Source organism: Musca vetustissima, unplaced genomic scaffold, assembly GCF_032173495.1.
Source record: "Musca vetustissima isolate MV318-11 ecotype Yass unplaced genomic scaffold, APGP_CSIRO_Mvet_v1 utg4636, whole genome shotgun sequence".
NCBI classification, from domain to species: domain Eukaryota; kingdom Metazoa; phylum Arthropoda; class Insecta; order Diptera; family Muscidae; genus Musca; species Musca vetustissima.
Window position 1 is genome coordinate 388,549 of NW_026882924.1, and position 25,247 is coordinate 413,795.

Below are 25,247 nucleotides of genomic sequence, written 5' to 3' on the forward strand. Positions count from 1 at the left end.
CTGTAAAGACTTCCGGGGCTTCAACTAGTCTATGAGACAAGCTAATCTATAAAGACTTCCTTCTTTTCAGCTCCTCTATAAAGAATTTCTGACCTTAGGTCGTCTATGATTCCTCATTAACCTTCACCTTGTCTATAAACCCACTTGACCTTTAACTCGTTCAATAAAAATTCCCAGATGCTTCAGCTATATAACCAGCAATTATAAGGACGCTTGGTTCGATTTAAATCACCCCTGGCTTTTAGCTTGACTATAAATTTCTCTAGTCCTAAATCAGTCTATAAAGCCTTCGTTGCATTTAAAGCTTGTCTATAGAAACTTCATGGCCCTAAGCTCGTCTATGAATACTCCCTGACCTAGCTAGTCTAGAATGACTTCAGCACTTCAACAATGACTCCCTGATCTTCAGCTCGCCTATATAAACCCTTTGTACTTCAGTTTGTCTATAAATATATCCCGAACTTCAGCTAATCTATAAAGACTCCCTGTCCTAGTCTAGCTAATCTATAAGGAATCCCAGATTTTTAGCTCCTCTATAAAGAATTTTTGACCTTAGCTCGTCTATAAATACTCACAAGTCTTCGGCTTGTCTATAAAGCCACTTGACTTGCCAATAAAAATTCCCTCGTGTGTAGAGACTGCAGCTCGTCCATAGAGATTGCTGAGTAGTTCGACTTAAAGTAGTTCGACTTAAAACACGCCTGGCCTTTAGCTCGTCTATAAAGCAGTATATAACGAATCCATGGCGTTTATATCTACTATACATACTCTCCGCCTTGCAACTCCTCTATACACACTTCCAGATTCTCAGTTTGTCTATAAATAATCGATGTACTGCACCCAGTCTATAAAGACTCTCTGGCATTCAGCTCCTATATAAAGACTCCCTAGTTTCCCGCTCATCTATAAAAATGCCTGGGTCTTTAGCTAGTCTGCAAATACTCCCTGAGCTGCATCTAGTATATGAACTCTGCCTTACATTCAGCTCTACCGCATTCAGTTCGTCCGTACAAACTCTCTGCAAGTCTATAAGCTCATATATAAAGACTGTGTGTCGATGGAGACACACTCCAGGTAATCTATAAAGACTCCCTTTAGCTCGTATACAATGACCTCGTCGAAAGAGACTCAATTCGGATCATCTACAGGAAACTTCCACCATTTCGTCAACAGAGACTTCCATCAGCTCGTCTATACAGACTCACACAGGCTCGTCTATAGAGATTCACACCAGCTCGCCTATAAAGACTGACGACAGCTCTTCTATAGAGACTTCCTTCAGCTCGTCTAGAAATAATCACTTCAGATCGCTTATAAAGGCACTTTCCAAGTTGTAACTAAAGACTCCCACTTCCCTTCAGCTCGTCTATAGAGATATCCTTCAATAGAGACTCCCTTACCTTTTACAAAGACATCCTCTGCTTTTGGTCGTTTATAAAGAAGCCAATAGAGACTTCCATAGGACCGTCTACTGAGACTCCCATCAGATCGTCTATAGAGACTCCCTTCAGCTCCTTTATGAAGGCTTCCTTCCGCTCGACTATAAAGACTACATTCAGTTCGTCTATAAAGAATTCCTGTAATTCTGCTATGTAGCTTCGGTGTTCCCTGATTCAGACAATCTATATGAATTCCCGGTTTAAGCTTGTCTATAAAGTCAGTACCCTGGCCTGGAACTCTCTGTTCTTCAGGTTGGTAACCGATACTTTTTTCAGCTCGACTAAACAGTTTCCCTCCAGCTCGTCTTCATAGACCTTCCCTCCACTTCGTCTTCAAGAAATTTATTAACTTTGTATATAAAGACTGTCTTCCCCACGCCTATAAATACACCATTCAGTTCGTCTGCAAAATTTTCAAGACGTTTAGTTCGTTTCTGAAAGCTCCCGAGTCCAACTAGTCAGAGTCAACTTTTTTATTTGAAAAATAGTTTTAAAATTTTAATTCAAAAAACATTTGAAGCAACTAATAACCTCCGTCCACCACAAAATAATATTTATTTCCATCACATTTCATCCTCAATTACACTTGAAATGATTTACTCAAAAAATGGTAATAAAAATAAACCCACGAGAATTATTGAAACCACTGGAAGCACATAAAGATTTGAGCAGAAAAAAATAATAATATATGTATATTTATATAGATGTTTTAAAAATGTATGTGGGTCGTTTACTCTGTCGTATTCGAGAGATAATTCATTCAATTCATTCATTAATTGGAAACATAAATAAACAAACAGCAATACGGTTACAGCTATACAGCTATCAGGCAGACAGACCACCATTAACCATACATGCAAAAGAAAAAAAAAACAAAATAACCGAGAGCTATGGATGGGGGTCTATCAATACGAACCAATTCAAAGAGACACACCAAGTGTTTGACGAATGCGATAAACAATGAAAACACAACACAAAAAAACCGGTTACCTGTTAGCGGCAGCTAACACTAGTAACCCGTATTCATGGTTACAGTAGATAAGCGGAGTTGGAGAGAGATCCCATAACAAGCCTCCACATAACAATGTTTAAACAAAAAAAAACACACACACACTCACATAACCACAAAACTCCAAAACACACCAACTGAAAAAAAATAAATATCTAAACCTAAACCACCATTCCAATACCTTATTTTTTACCAAAAACGTAATGAAACAATGTTTATCTCTGCTGCTTCACGCAAGGTATGCTAAATATGTACGATCGACAGACAAACAATGAGACATGCCGACAGTTGAAAAAAAATCCAACCCAACCGCCACACATTGATTAAACAAAACAGTCAAATGTTTGACTTAGTTAAACATCATGATGGTTGGTCGGCCGGTCGGTAAGTAAGGTAAGTAGTACCGGCAATTCGGTAAAACCGGTTAGAGGTATTATCTGCTGGCCTCTGCTGTGGCAAACGTTGTCGTTTTTTGCGGCAGACCACAACAATTACCAAAAACAACATCCATAATATTGCAGCGCAAATAAACCCCGATGACGAGCTATAAGCGAATAACTGACTGAATGACTGACTACCCATGGCTGATGTATGGAATTAATTTGCAATGGTAAATCAAGTTGAAGTTTTATTTTTGGCTTTTTAATGATGATTTTAATGATGAAAAGAAATTTCAGACCCCCAAAAAGGCTAAAATGCATTTTAAATAGCCATAATGAGCAGGGTGGGCCTTATAAGGGAGAAGGAACAGGAGGAAGAATTAGGGATATATTGGTAGGAGTCTTAAGGGAACCTCCCCCATTCTCGATTATAAATTTTCAAGATTTTCATTGGGCTGGTAAATGAATACCAATGTTAAGGTCTGTAACTTTACACATATATAATTGAAGATTTAAAGAGCAGACAAATAATTTGCAAACTTTGGTTGTTGTTGGTTTTGGTGATTAAAGAAATGTCCTTATTATTGATGGCGGGCATGATAACTCCTCAATAACTCCTCAATGAAAACGGAATCCGGAAATTCCATGAACTGGGATTAACAAAATGAATTTTTTTTGGAAAGGAAGTTCTTCATCGATTGGCTTTATCCTAGTTCATACGATAGATATACACTCCCAGATAAACGTTTCAAAATTTGGAACCGATTGTATTATTACTTTGTCGTGCCCGCCATTCGTTAAACGCTGCTTCGATAAAAATGCGTTTAAAGTTTGCCGTCACTTGATGCGGACACCATAAATCGACTATATCTTCAAGAGTTATTGAGATTTTCACTTGAAATTTTGTAGGGACATCCTTAAATTAGTGTAGATTCAAAAAACTAAATAAAATTTGTTGACACCGAAAATGGGGGGTCCCCTTAAGAGACGAGCTGAATATAATCTATATAGTTGGTGTCTATAGACGAGCTGATAAACAGGGAGTATCTAAAGAAGAGCTTAAATGAGTCGTTATAAACTGAGCTGAAGGGAGTCTTTATAAAACAAGTAAAGAAGTGTCAGTCGGTGTTGCCGATAGATATATACCCTCAGTCTATGGTTTCCGGAGGTGTTCGGAGTTACACACAAGTTTTATTATTCGTTTTATATAAGGTATATGTTTTTTTATCAAAGTGGTTTCGGATTTATTGTAGATCAAATCGGGTATTCAATTAGCTTCAAATAAAATTCACAAGTTTATATAATATTGACCCCTTTTGAGGGAGGTACCAGAAGGAGAGGACCGATGACTTGATCTAGACATTATAAGGATAATAAGTTGTGCAAAGTTTGGTTAAAATCGGACATTCCATTCGCCTGATATTTGTTTTATAAATACTAAAAATGTTGACCCTTTGTGGGAGAGGTACCAGAAGGAGTAGACCTATGGGTCCCATCTTCGGAATTGATCTAGGCTTGGTAAGGATAATAGGTTGTGCAAAGTTTGGTTCAAATCGGACATTCCATTCCCCTGATATTGGATTTATATGTATTGAAAATTGTTACACTTTGCGGCGGATGTACCAGAATGAGTGGGCCAATGCGTTCCATCTTCGGACTTCATGTGATCTTGTTAAATGTAAGAGGTTGTCCAAGTTTGGTTCAAATCGAACGTTTCATTCACCTGAAATTGGATTTATAAATATTGAAAATTTTGACCTTTTCATGGAAGGTACCAGAATGAGTGGGTCAATGGGTTCTATCTTCGAACGTTATTCGCCATCTTCGAACTTTAACTAAGTTTGGAAAAAATATTAAGTGTGCAAAGTTTCAATAAAATTGATTATTCCCTTTGAGAGTCATCGTGCGCACCAGCCGTGCAGACATATTTTTTAAATTGACTCCAAATTTTCTGATACGGATTTGGTTCAAAGAAAACAATATATCGATGAGGCACATTTTCGGCGTATCAATGTGTATATACCCTCATTAGGTGAGCAAAAGAGAGTCGTCATAGACGAGATGAAGGGAGTCTCTATATATAAGCTGAAAGAAGTCTCTGTAGACTAGCTGATGTTAGCCTCTATATACGAGCCGAAGGGACCTCTATAGTCGATCAGATGGGAAGCTCTATAGATGATCAGAGAGGAGCCTCTGTAGACCAACTGAAGGGAGTGTCTACAGACGAGCCGAAGCAGAAATTCTCTACAAACGTGCTGAAACAGGGGGTCTCCATAGACTAGCTGAATCAATACAGTGGAGGTATTGTTTATGGAAAAGTTTAAGACCTGTGAGTGGCTATAAACGAGCTGAAGTATAATGAAAGTTTTATGGATGAGAATATTTATAGAGGATAGGCTTTTGATGCTCAGGGAGCTTAATAGAGAGGCTGAAGCACAGTACGTCTTCAAAGACGAACTGAAGGAAGTCTCTCTTGGAGAGAAAATGGGAGATCTTATAGTCAAACCTTTGGAAGTCTTTATAATCGAGCTGAGAGCAGGAGACTTTGTGGACGAACTGAAAGAGGGAACCTTTATACACAATCTGGCAGGGAATAGCTTATACACGAACTTATTGTTACAACGCCCATATCCGATATTGCATTTTTTCTTATCATTTTACAACGCCCATATTCGATATTGAATTATCATTTTCGGGATCCACTAAGAAATGGTCATATAGCTCGTACTTCGCCAGACTCTCAATGAACAGAACTCTTCATAAGCTTTCTATTGAAGCACATGTTGTTAAAAAATCCCCCCAAATATGTACTGTTAATTTCGTATCACCCTGTTTTACAAAATATCTACTTATATTACCCTTCGAAAAAGTAACGAACTGAAACTTACCAATTAATATTGATGGCTCCATGGCTGTTTGGCCGATAACGAGAGGTATTTATTGTTAATCCTTTGATTGGGTATAGTATAGATTTGATGATATTTAGTTGTTATTGTTGTGGAATGGTTAGGGTTGAATTTTATTCATTAATTACAATTTTTGTTGATATTTTATTTTTTTTATTTTTTTGTATTCAATTATTCACAGTTATAAACTGCATAATTACAGTTTTATTATTCTTTAATATTTTGCAATATTATATTTTGTAAATATTTTATGCACTTAAACACAAACACACACATAAGCGAAAAAAAAATAGATTACAAAATTTGTCGATTAACACTGGAAATAAACAATGAAATAATAAAAAAAGAATGCACACAATTTTCACAAATTTTCCAATAACAACAACAGCTGTTGCTGTTATTTTTTATATGATGCATTTAAAATAAATCACTTTATTTAATTTCATTTAAAATTTTATTCGTAAGCGAAAAAAGCAATCCGCTTTAGGTGAATAATTTTTTTTTGCAATTTTTCATTATTTCGAAAAACAAAACAAAAATCGAACTTTGTTTTGTTTTCATTTCATTTGACCGCAACACATTGATATTTTTTGGCTGATACGACCGACAGGTTGCCGTTCATTCGGTCACTTATTTCCGACAGACATTTTGTATTTTTTTCATTTATTTTTTCATTCAATTTCCGTTTCAATACTGCGAATTTTGTTTTCCCGCGCTCAAAACTTTTTGCCAGCGATTTCGATTTGACGTTGGCCAAACATCACCATCCAAATAGTAAATAAACAATTTGTTGATATTGTTGTTATTGTTTTGCTGCTGTTTTTATTTGTTGTTGTTGTTGTTGTTGTTATAATTGTTATCGTATAAACAAAATCACGTTTCATACACACCATCTGAGGCCTGGTGGCCTTTGCAGCGACACCAGCACCAATATTGCATGCGGATGGTTGTAGATCCATTGCACATTTTATTGAGGGGGATTGAGGGTGGGGAGAGATACAGAGAGGTAAGGGGGAGGTTTTGGAACAACATAAATAACCATAAACTTGGTATGCAGCAATGCAACTCTTAACTAGCTATGTCGACATTAAACTGCCACAACCCGAAACTAGCCAGCCAGCCAATCAACTAGGATCGATGCTAGTCCACTGCTGGTTGGGTCAAAACATCATGTGTGCTCGCATACGTATGTATGTACTTCCAATGGAAAATAGGCAAATGAATCTCGGCAAATTAATAACAACAAGAAATATAAACAAATAAACAAACACTGTTGTTGTTGTCTTTTTAGTCCGACTTGTATTGCCAATTTAAATGTTGTTAGAGAGTAATATGGAAATGTTGTGGAGAGCATCACAGAGCGGAATTGTTTGATGTACGAATGGGAATTTTGATGGATATGAAGAGGTATTATCACCATGTAGGTGGATAATGGACAGATGTCGTAAGAAATACGAAATTATCAAAAGATGAAGTGTTGTCAGGTATACCGGTTCTGGGGTATCCTCTTCACCGCTACTATTTGAATATTCCCCTAAATATTAACCGATCTTTACCAAATACAATTGGCCAGAACCGGTCCTACACTCTAGTCGAGATATGGCATCGGTATACTTAAGGCAGCCCCAAGAGTTTGTAACGCCGTGAAATATTGGTCTTAGACCCTGCTTTAAGTATACCGATGTCATATCTCGACTAGTTGAGTCGATCTAGACATGTGAGTCCGTCCGTCTGTCCATTATAATTTGTAAACACGATATAGGCCACTGGTATGGACCAATTGTATTTGGTAAAGATCGGTTAATATTTAGGGGAATATTCAAATAGTAGCGGTGAAGAGGATACTCCAGAACCAATAATAGATGACGGTATAGAGTGTATATCACCTAGCCAAGATGAAGTCAGAATAGCAATCAATTGGCTGAAGAATAAAGCAGCAGATGCCGATGGGTTACAAGCCGAACCATTCAAGACTGGTGGTCAGATGCTGGCGAGGAGCATGCACCAGCTGATTAGTATAATTTGGCTAGAAGAATGCATGTCCCATGATTGGAACCTCAGCATCATGTGTCCCGTGCACAAAAAGGAGACAGGACGTTATGTGCCAACTATAGAGGAATATGTATCCTTCCCATCGCATATAAAGTGCTATCCAGCGTTCTGTGAGAATGACTTATGCAAATGGTCAATGAAATTATTGGACCATACCAATGCTGCTTCAGACCTGGCAAATCCACCATTGACCAGATTTTCACCAAATCATGGAAAAACTCACGAAAAACACATCGACACATTCCAACTATTCATCGACTATAAAGCCGCATTCGACAACCCTATCCGTTCAGAGGTGTTTAACGCCATGTCTGCGTTTGGCATTCCTGCAAAATCAATTCGGCTATGCAGGATAACTTTAACTGGCACAAGATCAGCAGTAAAAGTCGGAAAAGACCTCTCGGAGAACTTTAATACCGAATTTGGACAAGGTGACAGTTTGTCGTGTGACCTTTTTTACATCCTGCTGGAAAATATCATACCAGAGGCAAAGGTGAACAGAAATGGCACTCTGTACACCAAACAACACAAGTTACTCGCCTACGCCGATGACATCGACATAATGGGTCGAACATTGAGAGCGGTAACAGCCACCTTTGAACAAATTGAGAAAAGGAGTCTGCCAAAGTGGGTCTGGCAATAAACGGCGAGAAGTCCAAGCTGATGGTATCAACGCGCCAGACTCGGACCAACTGTGGAACTTGAGAACTACAGCTTAGAGGTAGTTAAAGACTTTATATACCTTGGTACAGCCATAAAAAAAACTTAATGACATCAGTTTTGAAATTCGGAGAAGTCAGAATAGCAATCGGAGTCTGAGTAAGCAATTCAAAAGCAAGGTCACCTTCCGCCAGACTAAACTCACACTCTACAAGACACTGATACTACCCGTGCTATTAAATGGGTACTTACGCAAGCAGATGAGACATCTCTCGAAGTGTTTCTCCGAAAAATCGTTTTGAGCTGCAGCGACTCCGTTGGCTAGGTCATGTTTTGAGAATGGATGAAGATGCCCAAGCCAAAAAGGCATATAAAAGCGAACCAGGTGATGGTTCACGCAGAAGGGGAAGGCCTCGAATAAGATGGAAAGATCAAGTGGAAGACAACATTGCCGAATATGATCTTTCAAACTAGAAAAACTGCGTGAAAGACCGAAGCGCCTGGAAATCTTTTTATACCCTTCATCACACTGTGGTACAGGGTATTATGTCATTGTGCATATGTTTGTAACAGGCAAAATAATCGAGATAGACCCTTTTGAGAATATGCATGGAATCACTTTCTAAGTCGATTTATGCATGTCCATCTGTCTGTCCATGTTAAATTGTGAACAAAGTACAGGTCGCATTTACGATCCGAATTGGATGAAATTTGGCACAGCTCATTTGTTTGGCCCAAGGACGAACCCTATTAAAATTGGGGAAAATCGGTTCAGATTTAGATATAGCTCCCATATATATTTTCGTCCGATTTAAGGTAAATGGTGCACCAAAGTCCCTATACATCTTTTGATTTGCACGAAATTTGGCACAGCATAATGAATAAGGTCACGAATGATGTGTGCAAAGTTTCGCGAAAATCGGTTCAGATTTAGATATAGCTCCCACATATATCTTCGTCCGATTTTAGGTAAATAGTCCACTAAAGTCCCTGGAAATCTTTTGATTTGCACGAATTTTGGCATAGTGTACTGAATTAAGTCTAGAATGAGAAATGAGTTTTGAGAAAATCGGTTCAGATTTAGATATAGCTCCCATATATAACTTCGCCCGATTTTAGGTAAATAGTGCACTAAAGTCCTTGGAAATCTTTTGACTTGCACGAAATTTGGCACAGCGTAATGAATAAGGTATAGAATGAAGTTTGACCAATTTCGTGAAAATCGGTTCAGATTTAGATGTAGCTCCCATATATTTCTTCGTCCGATTTAAGGTTAATTGTGTACCAAAGTTAATATATATCTTTCGATTTGCACGAAATTTGGATTTATAAGTAAATGAAGAACTCAAAATATGGCCGAAAGCACAAACCATACTGAAATAAGTGTAACCTAGCATGTGAGAAGTTTCGATGAAATCGGTTTAGATTTCGATATTTTGCTTTAAATATACATAGTTTTGTCCCATTGTAAGAAGCAACTTTGTCTGATCAAAATTTGTTATAGGTTGCAGAATGACATGTTTAATTTCATGTTAATGCGAAAAAATGCGACGTCTGGTAGGATTCCATCTGTTGAATATACGCAAAGTGGTGAAGGGTATAATATAGTCGGCCTCGTCCGACTTTACTACTTTCCTTACTGGTTTAAGCTCGGCTTATAGAAGGAAAGTTCTGTCACAAGCCAGCTAAGTAAGTAAGTTCGATAACTCTTAGCGATATACACCGATGTCGGGTTTCTCCACTAGATGTCATTGAACTTCGTTATAATTAATAATTAATTGTCAAGTGCTTAGTTTCCCTCCAAACGAAATTCCGTTCAAATGAATCGGAAAATGCCTCTGGATGACACTATCATTGAAATGGAACGATATCAATAAATTATAATTAACACATTCCGTGCTCAAAAAAAAAAAAAAAAAAAAAAAAAACTGAACCACTTATCTTTTGCCTTATCAGTCCTCGGGGAGAACGAGGGGTATCGACATCGATAAATAAGATCATGTGCTAACACTCGACGTTAAAGAAGTCCTCATATATCCCGCTCTCTGGGGCAATTAAAACAAGACGATCCTCTGCTTGCTATTATTTTATGTAGAGCACAAGAGTTAGGCAAAATAACGATAATGAAAGTCGCACATGGGGAGCTGCAACAACAACACATAACGTCACACACGAATATCTCATGCAATTAATGGCAATGAAAAATATGAGAGAGAGAGCGAAAGGGAACCCTAGGCTGGCTCAGATCAACAAACACATGACTGTGCTCTCAACCGCACAATGTAGAAGATGTGGAAGACAAACGAAAAAGCGGCACAAAACAAACTAATAATAACAAACAAGCAGCAAGTAAGAAAAATATTGTGAAGCGGAATGCCACAATCATCATAATATAAAACAAACAAAAACAAGTTATCAGTTATGAGAGAAAATTGTGGTGAGAAAGAGAGGGAGAAATCGGACCCTACTCAATCATAAATTGTTAGGTTATGGTTGAGTGTCCAAGATAAATGTGGAGAGGCAAGTGTAAACAAATCGAATTCAATCGAGGAAGAACGTTTTTGAATTGACACATTGTAGATAAGGGGAATGAAATAAAATATGGAACTAAGACCGCTGATCGGATCAGAATTAATAAAAAAGGTGAGAACTGGGAGCATGAAATGGTAAGACAAATAGTGGAGAGAAAATAAAAAATAAATAACATTCAATAGCAAAAAGTCAATAACAACAAAAAACCAAGTACAATATTGAAGTAAAAAAAATGCAAACTTATTTGAAAACAAAAAAACAGAAAAAAAATATTGCGCCATGAGAAGCAACCCAAATAAATCCATTGCCAATTTTTATTCGTTTTTCTTTCCCATTTCTGTTGTTGCCCCGAATTTTAAATTTAACTGAAATTCCTCGCAAAATTCCTTTACCCAAAAAAATTTTAAATTCGTTTTTGGGTTCTGGGCTGTAATTTTGTTGAAATTCTTGGAAAGTAATTATCTGCCGTTGGTATCCTTTCCATCCTTCATTCTTTCAGAATTTCTTTTTTTTTCCAGTATCAAATCCATATTCAAAGTTTGTGGTAAATGTCTCAGAAGTTCTTGAAAAACAGCGTAGCATAAAAAAATATTAGCTACAAGTTGTTTTTTTTCTCTGTATGTTGCCTGTCCGCCTGCTGTCTGTCCATCCATTTTGCGTCTTCTTGTTGTCGTTCGAGTTCATTTTTCATGTAAGAAAACTGAATGTGATTGTCTTGCTGTTTTCAATTTGTTGTTGTTGGTGTAGTAGGGAATCATCCAACTAACCGACGGACCAACCAACCGGTTTGGCATTTGACGTTGACATGTTGTACAGTGGCTCACAATATGAGAATATGGATACATCTTTATAAAATTAGAAGATATTATTTTAAAAGAAATGTAGACCATTAGTCGGATATGTAAAAACAAAAGTCTTAACGACCAATAGGCTTAACTGCATTTCTACACAAAACCACCCGGCTAGTCCCTATTATTAATTTTTACTAAATCATAAACAAATACAAATAAAAAAACAGTGAACGGAGCACTATAGTCGGACGGGGCCGATCATACGATACCCTACACAACGGAACTTTAACTTTTTGCGGATGTTTATTCCGTACCTGGGCAATATTTCGTGATTTTTTTAATTCCCTTAATTGTGGCCTATGGATCGACTCGAAAAAACACGAAAATCTAACATTCTGACGTTCTATATTCTGAGCCTGGGCAATATTTTGCGATATTTGCACCCTCTTGACCGATTATAGGTCAACAGCTCCACTTTCTAACCCTGGCATATTTTCATCTAAACAGTCGTTCTCAGTATTTTGTCAGATCCCATTCACCGTGTAAAATATGTGATGTTCTGCATATAATAATGGCCTCTAGAGCGACTAGAAAATCATACAAAAATAAAGTTTTCGGTTTTTTGAATCTCCTAAATACCATATCAACATCACCGAAAATTATAGGCGTCGTCCTTGATCATAAGCGAATTTCATATAAAATGCCAAGGCAATCAGTGCTTCATTTCCGCCCTCTATATATAACAGAACCTCCAATTTTTCGGTATTTTGAGTGCGTTATTTTACGGAAATCACTGTAGTTATAAGTCGGAACTAGATCAGAAGTGACGGTTCATCACGGATGAAGGTCACAAAAGAACATCACTTCTTACTAATCAATAAATTGTCAGAGAAGTAAAAATAACACAGATTCAGGAGTTCTATGGAATTGGTGGGAGGGTTATCGGGAAGTATGAAAACTCAATAATGGCATTGAACCGTTTTTATACCCTCCAAAATAGTATGGTGGGTATATTAATTTTATTTTCCGTTTGTAACTAATCGAAATAGTAATTTCCGACCCTATAAATAGGTCGGAAATTAAATCGCTGATCAAAAATATATATATTTTTGCAATCTATAAGGTATAGGCTCCAGGGACGAACTTATACAATTTTTTCTGCAATGACAATTTTCGTATAGATCCAGCAGCTTCCTTCCAATCCCCCGAAATAAAACCTGGGTACATTGGTGATGACCTCATATAACTGTGCCGTCTAAATTGCAGTATTTTGGAGATGTTGGTGTTTTAAGGAGAAATATCCTTAATTAATTGCTGAAATTTTTATTTGGTGTACATTATGGTTTACATAAATCGGTTTGTAGAAATGTCGGTATATGTCCACATTTTGGTATTTTCCCTATATTTTCATTCCAAGCACCTGACAGTATACCTATGATGAAGGGTATCCAAAGTTCGGCCCAGCCGAACTTAACGCATTTTTTACTTGTTTATATTAAAATAGTTATTTGGTTTGTTCCACTTTTTGGGTTTATCCCCACATAATCTTATTTCACTATAGTAAGGGGGATATTCAGTACTCGAAAGTATGGAATTCAAAAACGATTTAGACCAGTGGTGGGCATAACAAAATTGAGCGTAAGTGTGGGTGAGCGTAACTGAGAAATCATCATTAAAAACGACTGAAGAAAAGAGAAAAAAGAGAATGCGTGTTTAACCATCGCCACTCAGTTACGGTAGCGTGTATGGCCGAGCATATCTGATTTAGACATCTGTTACCATTCGACCTTCGGAGGATATCGAGAGATTGGTAACTTTACCCTACTATGCGTTGTCAATATCGGTCCATGTTTTGGACCGATATTGAGAGTTTAGAAAAATCTCCGTTTAAAATTGCTGAAATTTGTATTTGGTGTATCATTTGGTTTATAGTTATAGGTATACTTTTTGGTATGTTCGCTATATTTTCATTTCAAGTAACTATCAGTATACCTGTGGTGGAGGGTATCCACAGATCCGTCCGGCCGAAGTTAACGCCTTTTTCATTTGTTCTTTTTATGGTGTTTGATTTTTACGAGCTTTATGAATAATTACATCGGATGCAGAAAATATACCGATTTTGGATACTTCAGCATGACAATGACTTCAAACATACACCGAAACATATAAAAGATGATTAGCGGAATTAAAAAAATAGGGTTTGATCATTTAATCAGTTTTGGCCACCAGAGTATTTTTAATAAACATTTCAAAACGTTCCATATGACAGAGCCTTAAACTTTTTCTTGTGTCGTTCCTGAACGACCTAGTTCAATTGAACGAGTCAGTCCACTGAAAGAGTGGACATAGTTCAGTTTTTATTATTGTCGTTCACTGAACGATTTTGTTTACCAAACTCAGTCGGACTCTGAAAGACGTTGCTCACTAATTGACTTTGCCCAATGAACGCCGTCGGTCACTGAACGACATTGTATTTTCTTCTACACCTTGAGTGTTGTTCATAGGTCCACTGATTTATAAAATCTGTTAAAGTGAATGAAGGTACGTGTAATATATTGTTGTCCCATTTCATGGAATGTGGTGCGTAAAATATCAAATGCTGCAATAGTGTTTTACGTATAGCTGGAGGGTCAGTAAATAATATGAAGCGACATTTAAAAGCAAAGCACCCCCATAGAAAACCGTGGAGCTGGAAACCTCGGAAAAGAGGCAAAGGTGTCCGGAGCAACAACTGCAGCAAACAAGTGTGCTGCCGAGTATAACAATAGATAGGAAAGTCCTTCGAATGATTGTGAAAGGTAATCATTCATTACGGTTGGTTGAAGTGCCAGAGCTTAATTGGAATACGCTGTCATACCAATTGAACTGAGTACCTAGTTCACTTAAAAAAAAGAGATTGACCAAGACTACTTAAAATGGACATAAGATCCAATTTTTTTTATAGAAACTGAAAGGGGTTTTTAAGATATAGCCATATTATTTATTTGTTTTCGAGTTCGTAAATTAGAGGTCCAGGCTTTGCTAATGCCTTTGTTCAAAGATCGTTTATCGAATGGAGCCAGAAATATTTTTACAGAGTTTCGAGTTTCTAATTCGGGGTTATTTTCAGTAAATGTTTTCAAAACCGAGATTAAACCCCGACGGCCTGTTTAATTCCCCTTTACCACTGTTACATTGAGTCCGCATTGCATTTCTTGTTGTTGATACTCTTTTTTCTACTTCTTGTAACATGTATGAGAGTTGTTTTTGTTAGCGTTGTTGCCTCGAAGAAGTCATACAGGAGCATTTGATGGTGCAGTTGTTGTTGTTGTTATAAATGATGACTTGAAACTCAATTCCAATCTATTGAAAGGACCCCAACAACCAACCAAACAAAACAATAATAATAACAACAATAACAACAACAAGTGGTTGCTTCGATTGTTGTTTGGTTGATTGTGGTGTGAATACCTTTCATTTGCACTCGTCTATTCCCTTGCTCTTGTTCTCGCTCTCTCTCACCCGTTCATCGAACCAACAGTACTCACAGCACTCAATGACATTAGTGCTCAATTAATATCTCAGCAAATACAAAAACAAATTACCATTACTCTCAGGTCAAGGTAAAGGTTTTCACAATTATGATTCAACAGAAATCGTAGAAAAAAATCAAAAAAAAAAATAATAGCAAATAAAAACGAATGGAACGAACAGCAACAAAATGCAATGGATTTTGAATTATAATGCTGAACTAAATTGGGAAAATAACAACAACAAAAATCATCAATAATAAAATTAGATATTACACAAGCAAAATGACGTTAGAAGTTTGGTAGTGGCAAGAATAACAACAAAAGAAAAAAATTTAACTCAGCAGCGGCAGAGCAGAACAACAAACCAACAGGTGTATGGACTTGAATTTGAACGGACTGATGACTTTTTTTATACAAAAAATAATTGTCGGCGGTTTGTTTTATTTTTTCTTCAACCATTTTTGGTAACAATTCTTTTTATTAAATTAAATATATTTCATTTATGGCAATTCTTGTGGAGGGAGCCCAGTCCCCCATGGTACACCAACACCCGCGCACTCTAGACACACAAACACACACACACACTTTTGCACAACACACAATTGACACTTGGAATTCTGGTTATGGCAATTTTTTTTATTGGTGACGCCAATTGAAGCGAACTATTATTTATCATTATTCGGCCGAAGATTCTTTGGGGCCTCATTTTTTTTTTAATTGTTCATACATTTTATTTCAATCATCTTTTTTTATTCAAAATTTTTTTCTTATTATTTTATTTTCCATTATTTTAACTTCAACTGCTTCTGTTGTTGGCCACTTCATTTTTTATTTTATTTCTTTTCGTTATATTCCCCGTTGATTTCTTTAATTTTTTTCTTTCTTTTCCTTATTTTTTCATTACCGTATTTAACCGCTTTCTTCCTTTGTGTTACTATTTTTTTTTTTTTTTTTGTTATTTTTTCAGATTTTTTTTGTGCTGGTTTTTTTTACAATATTTTCTTGTTTTTTTGCTGTTGTTGTTTTATTTCTCACTATGTTTCAGCTAAAAAAAATCACAAAGCAACGCAAAGTAGAAAATAGAAAACATAAATAGAAAAATAAACGTTTTCGTTTGTCCGTCGTATTCGATCGCACGCTCGCTCGCTCACTGATAACTGAATTGTATTCAGTTATTTTAATGGTTTCAAACCAGGGCTGCCAGATTTGACGATTTATCGTCATTTTGACGATTTTTTGGTCAAAAATTGAAAAATGACGATTTGACGATTTTTGCCCAAAAAATGACGATTTTTGGTCATTTTAGTAATATTGCAATATTTGGGTTCTTTTTGTTATGGCAACATCAAAAATGTATAAAGCGAAAGAAAAAGTAAAAAGAATTTGAATATTTGGCATATGTATGTGTGCATATGTGACTGTTACAAAGCCAACAACAGTTTACTTTTACCCAGATAGATGAAAAACTACCAATCAGCTGTGCCGTTCTCTGGGTAGACAGCAACAAAACAAATAAAAGTTAACGGTTGTTGGTTTTTGACACGGGCAAATTGATGAACGGAAACGTTGTTATATTAAATTTAAGTTTCAATTTATACAAAGTTATTACAATTTTAAAAAGATTCGATTTGAAAGCATTTTTAAAATTGTATCTATGATAAGTCCCACGTATATTAGTAATGAAAAGAATAATTCATTTTTTTTTTCAAACTACGGTTGTTTGATTTTGATAACATTTGTGAAAATGATGAAACCGATTTATTTCGTTTTTGGAATGCAATATTTGATTTGAAACGTGGTGATGGTTCATATGTTTTTCCTATAACTAAATTTTTACGGAAGGTACTGGTATTACCCCATTCCTCAGCAAATGTTGAGCGTGTTTTCAGCCAAGTAAATCTTAATAAAACGAAAAGTCGAAATTCAATGGAGAAATTTATACCAAAGATTATTTAAAAGTTAACAAAACAAATTGTTATGATACGTTAATTAAAACCGACATGTTGAAAATGATTACCACAAATATTTCTTTTCAAAATGAATGACTTTATTAAAGTCGAAATGACTATTCAAATATTTATAAAATAAATGAATTTCTTGATTAGCTTTAAAAAACGTGTTTAATAAATTGAATACCTCTTTCATGTTCATTTTAATAAAAAAATATATTTAAATATATCTAAATGTGCGTATTTAAATTTTTGACGATTTTTGATAAAAAAAAATCGTCATTTTGACGATTTTTCCAAAAAAAATCTGGCAGCCCTGTTTCAAACTCCAATTAGCCATGCTTTGCTTGGTGATGGGGTTTCATTGTTTGTTTGTTTCGTATACGACGCTCTCATTTGCCGGTTTATCTCTTTGTGGTGGGGAGTGTTTCATTTTCTCATATTGTTCCTCCCCAAGCCATGTTTGGGAGAGAACTGTGTGTTGTGTTTGGGGGGTTCTCGCTCTATCTCTCCATCAGTGTTTAAAAAAGGTTTTGTGTGTGTGGGGAGAATGGCTTGCCAGATCGTTGGGGATTTTTTGGTTGATCGTTTAAAAGGGGAAATCTATACTAATAAAAGAGTAAAGTGATTGACTGATTTAACCCAGACGAAACATCTGAAGCTAGAATCTTGAAATTTTGGGTGAGGGTCACTCTTGGTCCAGAGGTGACATATAAGGCTGGGTTTTTGTAAATTCATACTAGAACGGTATGAAAAGTACAAAAAAGTACTAACGAACCGGTAGAGATAGAACTCTGAAATTTGAATTGGTGGTCGCTGATGTAGTGTTGGATAGATGTAACAAAGGGTTTTTGGAAATTCGAACTATAACTATCCGAAAAAGTACCAAAATGTACTTAATTTGGTACAATTTAGTAGCATGTGAATGGATAGAGCTAAAAACTTGAAATTTAGAATGCGAATTAGGGTTATGATGTAGAGTCTATTTAAGGAGATGGTTTTGGAAACGTGTACTCATGTGGACGAAAAGTACTATATCGAACTATATTTGGTACAAATTTAATTTGAAGATACAAATCGAGCTGGAATCCTGAAATTTTAAAATAACATTACCGCCGGAGAGTAGAATTGTGATATGGGCGTAGTTTTTGGAAATGTTTTACTTATGTGTACTAAAAAGTACTAAATCGTACTATAATTGATACAAATTGGATTTGGTTGAACCGATAGAGCGCGAACAATGAAATTTGAAGTTAGTATCATTGTTGTGGTGTAAGATTGAGATATATAGGAAGTTTTAGAAATTTGTACTAATGTATACCAAATTTGGTATACAATTTAAGTTGTGAATGAAGCAAAAGAGTTGGAATCCTGAAATTTAGATTTATGATCACTGTGGATTGGGGTATGTAGGAATTACTGTGTACTAAATTTGGTACAATTTGAATTGTGGGTCAAACGATAATGTTGGAATCCTGAAACCTGGATTTAGGATGACTGTGGGGGTGTAGGATTGGGGTATGTAGGAAGTTTTGGAAATTGGTACAACTATGTACTAAATTTGGTACAATTTGAATTGTGGGTGAACAAATTGATTTGGAATCCTGAAACTTGGATTTAGGATCATTGTGGGGGTGAAGGTTTGGGTTATGTAAGAAGTTTTGGAAATTCGTACTACTGTGTACTAAATTTGGTACAATTTGAATTGTGGGTGAACCGATTTTTTTAATTTTCTTACCCTTCGCAACACTGTGGTACAGGGTATTATATCTTTGTGCATATGTTTGTAACAGACAAAAGGAAACGTACTAGATACATGGTTCCTTTTGGGAATATGCAAATAATCACTTTCTAAGTCGATTTATGCATGTTCGTCTGTTTGTCATGTTAAATTGTAAACAAAGTACAGGTCGCATTTATAATCCGAATTGGATGAAATTTAGCATAGGACACTTATTTGGCCCAAGGACGAACCCTATTGAAATTGGAAAAAATCGGTTCAGATTTAGGTATAGATCCCATATATTTTTTTGCCGGTCACGTAATTAACATCTGAAGGGAAAATGTGTACTAATGCTATACATTCCCCACTAATAAATATTTGTTTTTTATAAAAAAAGAACTGGGATTCAGCCTGACTATTTTGCAAAAACTAAAAGTGTTTTGATTAACCCTCGAATCATTTGGAATATTTTTAAATAGTTTTTTTTATTGAAAACGCTTATGTGTACTGTACTTGATTGATAGAGTGTGAGAACAGAATATTATCACTGGAAATTTGTGATATATAACGGTATTTTTGAAACAAGTCAAATTTGATACCTAATTAACACATCTTGGAATTTTTAAATTAAATGTGATGATGATATTAAGAATATATACAAAAAACTACTTCGTGTTAACAAATTAAGTCTGATGAATCATTTTTAGAACAAAAAGTTTTAAAATATGCTGTAATCTCTCTAGAAATTGCTAGAGATCGATAAATATTTATAAAAATAAACAAAAATTCGAAATAAAAACTGAAAATTTAGAAATGCATTTGAAGGGCACCTTGGACTTCGAAAGGCATCGAGGAAGAAATATCAATTTGTAATGACATTTGATGTATCGAATCAGTTGTTTGAGTATAACAAAGAAGAATTTTTTCGAAAAAATATCAGGTTTAGATATATTATATTATACAATATCTTGCAAATGGACAATCCGACTTGAACCAAACTTTGCAAAACCTATTATCTTTACCAAACATAGACCTAGTCCGAAGTTGGGACCCCTGAGCCCCGTCCTCTGGTATATAAACTTGTACATTTTTTTTTGAAGCGAATTTAAGAATAAATCCGAAACTACTTTGATAAAAACATATACCTTATATAAGACGAATAATAAAATCTGTGTGTAACTCCGAAGACCTCCGCTAACCATAGACTGAGGGTATATATCTGGCGGAAACACCTACTGACACTTCTTTGTTTTGTATCAAATAATTTGAGTTCAATACACTGTGCGAATACACACATCCATACCTACATATGTGTACTGATAACACCTCCACATTAACCTGTATTTACTGCATTCGAGCTATTTTTTCCTGCATGAACGGCTATGTAGAAACAGATGTTTAATATTTAATTAAACTTTAATAAATGTCGAACAAATTTACTCACGATATAATTTTATTGAGTACCGCTAGTCATTGTCATTAAATTGAGAGGAAAATTCAGAATAAATAAATTCGATGAGATAATAATGATAATGACAAATATTGTTAGCCGACTTAAAATGGCTCAAAGGAAAGAGATAACAAAATTAAAAATGAGAGATAAATACGAAATATTCTTCAAATTATAATAATTTTTATTTTTGAGAAAATATATTTAAGACACTCTGAAATATTTAAAAACATGTTAAGAGGACGTTATGTTCCGCTGGTCCGAAATTTTTATAGCCTCCAAAGTGATGTGTATTTCAACACGGTTTGATTTTTTATATATGCCTGTATCAGAACATGTAAATTGCCGGGCAGGAGTTATTATATTCTGTCGGGCCTATGTATGAATATGGATCTATATCACTGTTCACCAAACAGGCGCCCGTGGGCGCTTTGGGAGAGTACCAATACAATCACAGTTCTGTGTTCGAACTCAACATTATTCTCGACATCGAACATGTCGTATGCTTTGCAATGCTTTAACATAGACGATCTGTACCGAGAGAGCGAAAATTACTCTCCCAACGGATCTATGTGTGTGCCCAACACAATCATAGCAGTTTGCATATGTATTGTTGGTGAACCCTGATCTATATTGACAAATTTGGAAGATTTTTTTTTTGATAATCAGGAACACCGAGTAACAAATTAAAGTTTAACAAGTGAAAAAGCGTTAAGTTCGGCCGTGCCGAACTAGAAATGAAAATATAGGGAACATACCAAAAAGTGGACCTATACCGACATTTCTAAAAACGGATTATGTAAACCATAATGTAAACCATTACACACATTTCAGATATTTTTATTGTATAATTACTCCCTCAGCCTTATGGCTAATGACGGTGTATACACGGTGAAAATGTGCCTCATCGAAATATTGGTTCTAGACCCCATGTTTCTTTGGACCAAATCCGTTTCAGAAAATTAAAATTTCATCCAGACTTTGCCAATGTTATTATTTCTTCCAAACTTAGTTCAAATTCGAAGATGGGGAATATCAGTCCACTACTAGGTCTAAATACGGCTATAGTTCATTATCGAACCTTACGTTCTAATTTTTTATCTCGCTATCCTCCACAGGTGAAGTAATTACAACAGAATCTTAGAACCAAACTCAAAACGCGGAACAAATCAGACAACTATTTTAATATAAAAAAGGGAGTTATATGGGGACTACCCCAAAAAGGGGGCGAATATCATTAATTTTTAGTAGGGAGATTTGTTACCCTATACGACTACAAAATACTAAATTGCTGCAAATTCGGTTGAAAAACGCGCTCAAGAACTCCAAAATACCGAAAATTGTGGGTACCCTTATATGGGGGCTATCCGAAAATATGGACCTATATTCATAATTTTTTGTGGTGATATTTTGTACCTATTAAGAACTCAAAATACTAAATTACAGCTAATTTGGCGGAAAAATACGAGCAAAACTCCCAAAATACTGCGAAATAGGAGGTACCGTTATATGGGGGCTACCAAAGAAAGTGGACCTATATTTATAATTTGTTATGGAGACATTTAGTACCCAATAGGAACCCAATGTAGCAAATTTCACCGAATTCGGTTGAAAAACGCGGTACCCTTATATGGGAGCTATGCCTAAACGTGGATCGATAAAGCCCATCTTCGAACTTGACCTGCCTGCAGACAAAAGACTCTATGAAAAATTTTGGCGATCTATCTCAATTCGTTTAGACGCTAGAATGATTACAACAGACAGACGGACATGGCTATGTCGTCATAGAATTTTACGCTGATCAAGAATATATATACTTTATAGGATCGGAAATGATTATTTCGATGCGTTACAAACGGAAAAACAAAACTAATATACCCTCCATACTATGGTGGAGGGTATAAAAATAGCGAAATTGAGTAGGGACCCTTTAAAGGTTTCATACATCGATATAGAAAATGTTTTGCAAAATGCAAAAGTTCCTTGAAATTTTCAAATACGGCAAGTGGGTCGGTTATGTTCTATGGGGGCTGCACAAGAACATGCACCATCTTCAACATTCTCTGTAGAGAAGACTTGGTTTCAAAGAAAAATACCTCTGCTCCTCTCTTAGAAGACCTTATCTAATATTCTGCAAGAAGAAGTCCCTCTTATATAGGAAAACCTATCTGATTTTCCATATTAAGAACTTCTATAAGCACACTTTCTGGTATTCTTTAAGAAGACCTGTGGGTATTCCATGACAAGACCTCTTGTTTTCTATAAGAAGTCCTTTTGTTCTAATATTAGAAGATAGTCCACAAGAAGAAATTCTAGTAGAAGGAATTTGGAAAAGATTGTCCATTATTTTACAAGAAGAAGACCTTCTGCTTATCGATAATATGACTTCCCGGTCTTTTATAGTTCTTCCTATAGATCTCCTATAACCTCCTCGTCTTCTGTAAGAAGATCTTCTGCTCTTCTATGTGAAGACCTTTTGGTCTTCCATAAGAAGATCTAAAATACCTTTTGGTCTTCTATACGAAGACATTTAAGAAAACTTATTAGTCCTCTATAAGAATACTAATTAGACTTCTGTTTCAAGGTTTGCTTAGAGAACACCTTTTGGTCTTCTATAACCAGTCCTTGATCTATTGGTTTTCTTTAAGAACACGTTCCGGTCTTCTATGAAGAAAGCTTTCTGGTTTTCTATGAAGACACCCTTCCGGTCCTCCATGAAGAAGACCTTCTGGGTTTCCATGAAAAAACCTTTTGGCCTTCTATGAAGAAGACCTTCAAAACTTATATGCAGGTCTTCTATAAAGAAGACCGTTTTGTCTTCTGTGAAGAAGACCTTCTGGTATCTTATGAATAAGACTTTCAGGTCTTCTTTCAATAAGACGTTCAGTTCTCTATGACGAAGACCCTTTACTCTTCTATGCAGAAGACCTTCTGGTGTTCGATTAAGATGACTTTCTGGTATTCTATAAGGAAGACTTTTTGCTCTTTTTTGAAGAAAACCTTCAGATCTTCTATGAAGGAAGACCTTCAGCTCTTCTATGAAGCAAGACCTTCAGCTCTTCTAGGAAGGAAGACCTTCAGCTCTTCTATGAAGGAAGACCTTCAGCTCTTCTATGAAGGAAGACATTCAGCTCTTCTATGAAGGAAGACTTTTAGCTCTTCTATGAAGGAAGACCTTCAGCTCTTCTATGAAGGAAGACATTCAGCTCTTCTATGAAGGAAGATTTTTAGCTCTTCTATGAAGAAGAAGAAGACCTTCAGCTCTTCTATGAAGAAGAAGACCTTCAGCTCCTCTATGAAGGAAGATCTTCAGCTCTTCTATGAAGGAAGACCTTCAGCTCTTCTATGAAGGAAGACCTTCAGCTCTATGAAGAAGGCCGTCTGATATTCTATAAAGAAAACCATCTGATATTCTGTGGAGAAGACCTTGTGGTGCGGAAGACATTCCGCTCTTCTATCGAAAATTAGATAATTAAGATATGTACTAGTACATTTTAATTACATATATATTTGTATCTGTGTCTCACTAAACCAACTTTGAACTTGTTAGCGGTGTACTCAACACCATAGTTTACATTCGTAAATGTGTTAATAATGGACACAAGTCGTCTCTTTTTAAGTAAGACCCTTCAACCGCATAGCATAATAAACTGACAAAAAAGAAAATATAAAATTGTTGCTGGCCATTGTGGAAAGCAGTAGAGATGTAAAACCCTGCGGTAAGTGTTAAAATACATTGTACTTTTTTATGGTTGGTTGAACGAAGTAGACAATGAGGAAGAACAAGATGTAAGCAGCAGCGGCAGAAAAAGAGGAAACAAATAAATCTACAAAAATAATTATCTTATGTAAATAATAAAAAAATACCAACACACATATTTACATGCTGCAACACACACACACAAACATACATCTACTACATACACACTTTGTTGCCTTATGTAAAAAAAAAAAATAAAAATACAAAAACAAAATAAAAATAAAAATTGTACAAAATATACTCACTTATAAACTGTCGACGATATTCATCGTAACCCAAGATAATGGGAGCTGGCTCTGGCGGTGGCGATGGATATTCCTCATAAAAATACGTTGATGGGGCACTGGTGCTATAGCCCTCATTGTCGTTGTTGTTGTAGTAGTAATCCACAATATCGTAATCATAGTCATACGGTTGGTACATATTTTCAACGTTGTTGTCTTTTTGTTTCCTTCTTTGGCCCCGGCTCAGAGTAGTGGGAGCAGAAAAAATATCGGGGGATTTGTTGTTTTTGTTGTGTGTTTTTTGGGTATAGCACTTACTTATCTTTCAAAAGATAAGAATTTATATTTTTCGGTGAGATTGTAAATTATTTTTTTTTTTTGGGAAATATTTTTCACATTAATCATAAAATAATTTTTTTGTATATTTTTTGAAATTTAATAACTTTTTCTATGAATTGCCTAGAAATATATTTTCTATTTATCAATAAATTTGTAATGATTTATTTTTTATGGTGTTATTATATTTTATTATTGATTGCATTCAGATCACTTGTTGTTGTATTACACGCCGCGTTTATGTTGATTTAAGAATTTAAACACTCGTGTTGATTTCAAACTTAATATGTTATGAAAAATAATTGAAGCATATGTTATGAAAAATAATTTAGGCTTATGAACAAAAATTATAACGGACCCCTGTAATATACTGTAACATTTCTTAAAATAACATTCACAAATGAGAATCCGTTTTGATTTGAATTGAAAGATCGTTTATGGGATAACAGACCTTATGGGGACAAGGAGCTCTTCAGGAAGTGAAAGGTTCTATGATAAGGTATTGTGTGGATGTACCCAGGTTT

The 25,247-nt window shown here is 35.6% G+C and overlaps 1 protein-coding gene across 1 annotated transcript in view; it reads right to left on the minus strand.

Annotated features, from left to right (window-relative positions):
• LOC133329652 (dystrophin, isoforms A/C/F/G/H-like) overlaps nucleotides 1-24,586 on the minus strand; it is a 412,707-nt gene extending 388,121 nt beyond the window's left edge. Inside the window, exon 1 of the mRNA XM_061538128.1 lies at nucleotides 24,409-24,586. Within this exon, the coding sequence (XP_061394112.1) occupies nucleotides 24,409-24,586 (178 nt within the window). The remainder of the gene's footprint in view (nucleotides 1-24,408) is intronic.
• Nucleotides 24,587-25,247: the final 661 nt, after the last annotated feature.